Source organism: Amia ocellicauda, chromosome 20, assembly GCF_036373705.1.
Source record: "Amia ocellicauda isolate fAmiCal2 chromosome 20, fAmiCal2.hap1, whole genome shotgun sequence".
Classification (NCBI taxonomy): domain Eukaryota; kingdom Metazoa; phylum Chordata; class Actinopteri; order Amiiformes; family Amiidae; genus Amia; species Amia ocellicauda.
Genome location: NC_089869.1, coordinates 18,618,508 through 18,626,581, shown reverse-complemented (window position 1 = coordinate 18,626,581; position 8,074 = coordinate 18,618,508). Strand labels below are relative to the sequence as shown.

The 8,074-nt window shown below is 38.7% G+C and overlaps 1 protein-coding gene across 2 annotated transcripts; it reads left to right on the top strand.

Moving 5' to 3' along the window:
* The first annotated feature begins 1,966 nt into the window (after positions 1-1,966).
* On the top strand, positions 1,967-7,786 carry atad1b (ATPase family AAA domain containing 1b). 2 transcript variants are annotated; one of them, XM_066693944.1, is made up of 10 exons: positions 1,967-2,051; positions 2,993-3,180; positions 3,456-3,554; positions 4,124-4,244; positions 4,396-4,596; positions 4,793-4,899; positions 5,256-5,345; positions 5,688-5,738; positions 5,984-6,120; positions 6,455-7,786. In XM_066693944.1, exons 2-10 carry the CDS (start codon positions 3,007-3,009, stop codon positions 6,573-6,575), a joined length of 1,101 nt encoding a protein of 366 aa, XP_066550041.1. In that variant the 5' UTR covers positions 1,967-2,051; positions 2,993-3,006; the 3' UTR covers positions 6,576-7,786. The 2 variants fall into 2 exon arrangements, with proteins under 2 accessions (XP_066550041.1, XP_066550042.1); XM_066693945.1 differs by having other exon boundaries at positions 1,985-2,051; positions 2,990-3,180.
* Positions 7,787-8,074: the final 288 nt, after the last annotated feature.

Below are 8,074 nucleotides of genomic sequence, written 5' to 3'. Positions count from 1 at the left end.
CATGGAACATCTCAGAACAAACAATCTGATCCTCGGGAAAGCTAATTAAAAATCTTTTTCCTTTACACAAGACCTTTCTTCTGCTAAGGAGAACATAAAGCTGAACACATAGCATACTTACATTTCTTTCTGAAGTGACTTTTCCCATCATTATTAGTGTAATTAAAACATTTTGTTGTTGTTGTTGTTGTTGGCTTGTTATTGTCTTAATACAAAGCTTTAACATCTGGATTACTAGAATAGAATAATAAATATATAATATAGCATCCATTACAATACATATACACACATATATAAAAAACATATTAAATTAATCTTAATTCACTAATATACACAGCATAGGCTAGATCACTGTTTTTCAACATGTTGGTGGGTATTAGTTTGATTATTATATTTCTTAGCAGACACCCATATCCAGGGCAACTTACAAATGTTACAATAAATCACATTATTGTTTACTTACAATTACCCACAAATACAACTGGGTTTTTACTGGAACAATCTAGGTACAGTACCTTGCTCAATGGTCCAGTGGGTTAGGGATTGGGATCAACATCAGAACTCAGCGGAAGTGACATATGTTAGGATGCATGGGAGTCATACATTAATTCATTAAAAATTGGTGCCCATTATCACACTAAGGACATTTCTGATTATCCCCCAAATTGTGACATATAAAAAGGATGAACATTCCATGTGCAATAAGCAACATATTATTATTCTCAATGTTGATTAAAACGAAAATATAATAAATCTGTACTCAATACATGTTTTGTTGGCGGGTGCCGTAAATGACTTTATGAAGTGAAACTTGTGTGTATCCTGATTTTTAAGGTGAATGTTTCTGAACAGTTGGCAGTAAGAACACCATATGGCTCTAGGATCATCTAGACAGCTTGGGGGAGTTCAGCATTTTCCCCAAACACATATAATACTAGATCCTTTAAAACTGAGGGGACACCAGGACAATCTTACTGAAATACAACCAAGGAAGGGAAACTGAGCTTACACTATTGAGTAACATGATATAGATAGATAGATAGATAGATAGATAGATAGATATCATCATCAGCAGCAGCCTAAATGGATCTACTGCAGGATGAAGGCCTCCCCAAGATGTTTTGCTTAGTTTTGTTTTGATCTGTAGCAGTCTTGAACACTTCTTCAGCAGTTGACGTGAAGCGGTTTGTAGAGATTGTGTCTTCTTCATCAATCAACATTTATTTATAAAGCACATTTAAAAACAACACAAGCTGACCAAAGTGCTGTACATCTCAGATACCCAAAAAACACATAACCACAAATAGACAGAATACAAAACTCATCAGATGCATCACAATGGAAACTCCATACATCTAAGAACACTCATATGCAACCATTCATGTACTTCTCTGCATTACTGTAGATATATTTAATAAGAGTTATATAGGTTTCCTCAATGTTTAGATTTCTTAGAGCTCTGATGACTGATTTTGTCAGAGAGAATGCTGATCTATCTATCTACCCACTATATATCTGTATATTTTTCATAATGACATTTGATAAAACCGAGGAAAGTAGATTTTTCTTTCTTTAATATTAAGTATATACACATACATTTACATACCCAATCATTAAGTACTTTAATTATGAATTATGATACGTAGATAAATGGCAGGAGAATCACCAGGTCGTATATAATAACCTCAGTTACACAATGTTTTTGCACTGTGCCTTACCTCCGCCTAGCGGGCACTGATCATACCGGCTTCGCTGGGATTTATCACCAGGAATTAGGTCGCTTCCAGCTATTCACCATCTGATTCTTGCACAACAGGGTGAAAATGACAAATTCACAATTGTGATTTATTTGAATAGCTTTCCATGATATATATAATTGATTTAAATTGGTTCCCACCTTTACAGATTGCATCACAATGTTGTACTGGTTCACGGCGGGCGGAACCTTTGTCACGTCAGTGGTTCTACCCCGGCGTGTTTAATGTGACACTTAGTTTCTATTTTGTGCTTTACTTCCTGGTTCTAGAACGACTCGCTTGACAAGCGTGGAGGTGAGTGTCACACGTCAAGATTAGGGTCACATGCCCTGTTAAGCTACTCTTAATTAATGAATGTCAACATGTATCTGTTCATATAAAACGGTCAGTAATAATACATGCATTAAGTCTCTCATCTGGTTTTTAAAAAGATGAAGGCGAGAAGGTCATGTGTTGCATCTGTGTAACCGGTGTGACACAGTGAAGGGACAGGGTGAAATTCGGGCCATTGCAGAGATAAAAATGAAACGAAATATTTGTCATCGGTGAATAAGAAACATTATTAAAATATGAATTTAGTTTGGGCAATATCTATTCTGCTCATACCCGCATACCAGTGTTTTACACGTGGATGTTTTTGAGGGGTTAATAGTAGAAGAGTTCTTGTTAAAAACCTAATTTAAGACACATTTTCTGAAACGAAACCATTTAAATATTTAGCATTAAAAATATCCAAATTATATAATATTTAGAACAACGTTCAAATTTGAGTATCAGAAGATCTTTTGCATTTGACAATATGTTTTACATAATATAATACATATTGTGATGGTAGTGTGCAAGTTAGTGGCAATATTTAAGTTAACAGTAGCATGCATCAGTGATAGTAATATCAGGTAAGGTTAGTGACTGTCATACTATGTATCTAAAAATAGTAGTACTGCAGTATGTAGGTTAGTAGTAGTAGTGTATGTGGGTTACAATCTAATATGTAGTGTAATGAATAACCCTTTATGCATGACCATACTTTTAATACTTTCTACCTCTGCTGCGTACACAAACAGTGCATTAGCTGATGCCCAACTTGTTTTTTCCAATTCCAATTTGCATTTACGTAACCTGCAGCTGGGGTTGATCCTCAGAAAAGTAGTGTAACTGCTAGTAATTTAGTTTGCGTATCTTCCTGTGTTTGTTGCAGGTGACTCTGTATGCTTTTTATTCCTGTTCACCAGCAGATCTTCGGAAGACAATGGTGTTGAAAGAGATTCCCGCTGAGAATTTTACCCGGCCTCTTGGTCGCAATGAAGTTATTGGCTTAATCTTTCGTCTGACAATATTTGGTGCTGTAACGTACTTTACTATCAAGTGGATGGTAGATGCAATCGACCCTACACGAAAGCAAAAAGTGGAAGCACAGAAGCAGGTATGATAACAGCGTTTGTGGTACTGAACAATAGTTTTTAATGATTTTATAACCTCCACCATGGAGCCATGTAAACATTGATTAAATACACTGGTAAAATGTCAGTGTTTAGAGAGATCCAGTCACTAAGATCAATTGTAAATATCCTAATGTGTCTATACATGGTTCATTTAGGTGGTTAAACTTTACTATATATCAAAGATATTTTCTGCTGTCAGAAGAGACCCCTTGTGCCTCCCGATCCCTCATTTCAAGTCTTTTCTTTTGTCTTGCAGGCTGAAAAGCTAATGAAACAAATCGGTGTGAAGAATGTCAAACTGTCAGAATATGAGATGAGCATTGCAGCTCATTTGGTCGACCCTTTGAGCATGCAGGTAACTAAAGGTTTGAAAAGACTTTAAATGTTTCAGTCTCAACCGTGAATACTTTTAACTGGTTTTGCAGTAGCAGAACACAGGAAGCAATGCAAAGGTAAGCAGAAGCCAGCTGTTTACTTAATGGGACATCTCCAAATAAATGCCACATTTAAAACGAACACTGTCAAGGCACCAACGCTAAAGGACATTTGTACAGGTTAACTAATATTGACCTTTTTTTTTCTGAGTAACATACAAAACCAATGGGAACTGAGCCTCAAATATGTTCCAAGCTGAGACTTGTCAATCTATGCCTCCTTGTGGGTGATACGTGGCATTGTTGTGTAGTCCAGGATCTCTGCCAGATAGTGTCAGCAGAGAGTTGCATTAGAGCGGCAGAGAGAATGTATTTAAGTAAGACCAATGTACAGAAAGTTTTAAAAGCCTCGCATTCACTGACTTTGATCAGTATCATCTGTTCAGTTGTTTAATCGATCATAGGCCAATAAGAGAGTGTTAATTGAATACAGTCTTATCTGGTTCCTTGAAAACTGAAGAGTGAAATTGCAAATGAAATCTGTTCTCAGATCACTTGGAATGACATAGCCGGTCTGGATGATGTCATCACCGAACTGAAAGATACTGTTATACTTCCCATCCAAAAGAGGCACTTGTTTGAGGGATCGCGGTTGCTTCAGCCTCCAAAAGGTGGGAAGAGAGATGTTTTCAAAATCAAATGTATTTATTTCTCTGTTTATGTCTCATTTTGTTGGGTGCAGTGGGCACAAGCCTCACATGGCCCTGTATGCCCACAGAGCAGGCGATGTAAGAGTCACGTTCCTCCCTCGTTGTCTCCCAGGCGTGCTGCTCTATGGTCCCCCAGGTTGTGGCAAGACTCTGATTGCCAAAGCCACGGCCAAGGAAGCCGGCTTTCGCTTCATCAACCTGCAGCCCTCCACCCTCACTGACAAGTGGTATGGAGAGTCCCAGAAACTTGCAGCTGCCGTTTTCTCTCTAGCAATAAAGCTCCAGCCGTCTGTTATCTTTATTGACGAGATTGGTAAATATATATATATTTTTATTTCTGTAAGGTAATGCATGTGTATATATATGTATACAAATTATTAAAGCATGTATTCACATTTACTTTGTCGTCACAGTTTAGGAAGAAAAAAAACGTATTTAATGAATAATTCCATTGTGTGTAGAACAGTGAGGGCCAGGTTTGACATCACTTCCTGTGACCCCCATTCTAGATTCGTTCCTGAGAAGCCGCTCCAGCTCGGACCACGAAGCCACAGCTATGATGAAAGCTCAGTTCATGAGTCTGTGGGACGGGCTGGACACCGACTTTAACTGTCAGGTACGTCCTTGATGTTCACCATTAACGCTGTGGCTGGTTGTGCAGGCTGGTCAAATTACTAACCTCTCCATCAGTCAGCAAGCAGCTCAGACTCCATTGTGACAACCCCTCTCTCTGTTCAGGACACAAGGTGGCACAGTTGTAAAACATGATCACACAATAAATGGATTCTGTAGTTAAAGGTTGCAATGAAGTACACATGAAGTGCCTTGTCAGCCCAGCTCCTTGGATCAGCTTTTAGATTTGAAGTCACTCTTGTCTTTTTTTGCTTGTATCACACAAAACATCATGTTCAAAACACTTCAGAGTGAAGAAACTTACATAGGGTTTCACTGTACCTTCACTGTGTTTCCCAGGTCATAGTAATGGGAGCCACCAACCGGCCCCAGGACCTGGACTCTGCGATATTGAGAAGGATGCCAACGCGATTTCACATCAACCAGCCTGTGAGTGCAAGTCTGCCCACCAGGATCTCCACAGAATTACAGACATATCTGTTTATGTTTACCACCGGGTGCCATGCTTAGTGGTTAGAAGGAATGCTCCTTTTGCAAATGCAAACCAGCAGATGTGCAGTCAAAATTAGTCAGCATTCGTTATTGCCTAAGAGCAGGTTACTCTTGGTTATCTATGTTTCTTATTAACTCTTATAAACAGAAAGTGAGCAAACTGTTTGACTTTGCATTTCATTTGCTATTAGTTGGTTATCAGCAACATTTTAGTTTACTTCACTATTTCACTACTATTTCAAAGCCTCTCAATAATTATAATAATAATGATCTTTACAGAATCTGAGGCAAAGGGAGGAAATCCTGAAACTCATTTTGGAAAATGAAAATGTAAGTATACTCTGTTCTATTTTAAGTTAACTTACTATGTGTGTGGAAACAACTTCTGTTCCATTATGATGTTTCCATTTTAAACTCAATCTATATAGTTTGTACATCTGGTAGCATTTTTGTATTATTATTATTATATTTCCCCTCCACCACCACTAGTAGCTTTCTGGTGGTTTCTGTGTTCATAGGATTGCAAGGCTCCCACCTTCTCATCTGCTTAAAAGAGAGCTTCCCTTTACTTTCAGGTGGAATCCATTGTTGACCTGCGTGTCGTCGCGAAGGAGACGGATGGGTTCTCGGGAAGCGACCTTCGAGAGATGTGCCGGGACGCTGCCCTGCTCTGCGTCCGAGACTTTGTCCACAACAGTAGCATTGACAACAGGTACAGTGCTACACACTTCTCAGCCCAGCTCTCTGTCCACTTAGGGAGTGTTGGCATCTGTAGGAGGCACTTAGGAATTTAGGAAACTGGCACAGACCGTTATTCACATATACAAATGACTAGCAATCATCACGGAGGGATATGTGTGTATTGTACTAGATAGGCTTCATTAAAATGCATGCCACTCCAATACTGTTGTTCTCTTTCTCTGAGTTTTTGTTAAGAGCTGTCAGAAATCGTGTTAAGAGTTTTTGATTGATTTCTGTTTCAAATGTGGAATTTGACTCCCACCTTTAGCACCACTTTTTGACACCGTTTGTGTATTTTGGTTTAGTCAAGAAGAGGACTTTATCCGGCCGATCCATCAGCGAGATCTCCAGAAAGCGATCGAGAAGATGAAGAAGTCAAAAACCGCGGGCGTACAAAGTGTTCTAATGCACGCTGCCCTGGATTGAACTGCCTATGCCTGGGCTGCCTCTGTACAGGGCAAATTACACTTTCAGGGCAAGCTTGGGAGTGGGGATGGGGAGGGAAGATGCTTGTTATTTTTAATAATTAAATTAAGTGAACAAAATGTAGTACATTATTGAAGGAAGAGCTAATGAATCAGTGGTGAGGGAGGTACTGCAGCTGCTCCTTTTTTGGACAGTTCCAGTCTTATAGAAACAGGCAGCCGTAATTAGGCCTCTTTTCATGAGCATTTACTTCTGCTGTGAACCCTTTATTCATTCCTTTGAAAGGATTCGTGTCTACAATGAAAAGTACTGTATAGGATGTCACACAATTATATTTGTGAGTGATAGGGTAGAAAAAGGTTATATTTCTTCCATGCCTGGCGTAACAATCACTGTGCAACAGGAAGGAAGTGACGGGGGGGGGGGGGTGCTTATACAGTTACTTTGCATAGAACTGTAGGGTGGTATTGTGTGATTTGTGTATTTGTTTGTTTTGTTTTTGTTTTTGGTCATCCAATTGAAAGATGTTTTGTGTGGAAAGTGTCTAAGATGGCTCCAGTAAAGACATCAAGTATTGTAACATAATTCTGTGGTGTACAGAACTTACAGTCTTGTTTGTCTTGGTAGCAGAGGATTTTATGTTATTGCAACAATAGGAGAAGGTACAGAATTAGACCTCGTATTTCACTGTTATGGTTGTGGTGGTTCATCCGGTATCAGATTCCTGAAGGCTTTTGAAATGCAAGTTAGCATCACTGCGAAATGGCCTTTTTTATTCATGAATTTTTTAGGTATTTTTTTAGGAAGTGGTATAATTTCAGGTAGAAAGTTAACTTTGAACAAGATAATGAGTACGGGTGGGGAGGGTTACAGATAATTGAAAGCTACTGGAAAATGCTTCTCATGCTTAGAAAAATCCTATGCTTTACAGGTTCTGTCTAGTTTCCTCTAAGCCTGGTTCAAAATTAGTTAATCGGACAACAATTTAGGGAGTGTTTCTACATAGAAAATACTTCAGTTTTTGAAGTCCAAGCTTGAAGAGCTCACTAATGTACATACCTGTAAAAAATAGATTGAATTATTTGCCAATTCACTTTTAAGAGCATTGCTAAAACACCTTTTCCCCTTATTTTTTATTTTATGTGAAAGTGAACATTTCATTTGACCGTGTAAGGATGTACTGCTGTTCTAATAAAACGACAGTCGAGCCATGTCCTTTCTTCGTTCTATAATCTACGTGTTACACAAGCAGCATAGCAAGCTTGTGCAGATTTGATTCACAAATCATTGAATCATTGTTCCTGCCAACTCGGGTTTCAGGTCAACCGAGGAAGGTTTTAGTTTTCCTTACATTGTGCAAGTCTGTGTTAAATGACTCTTTAATGAAAGGCTAGCCGGGTCAGGGCAGGTATTTATTAACCTGAATTCTGTACTCTTGTTTTGCCATCTTTGCTTTGTGTGTGTGTGTAGTGTGAGATAGGGCCTCACATTAAAATGGC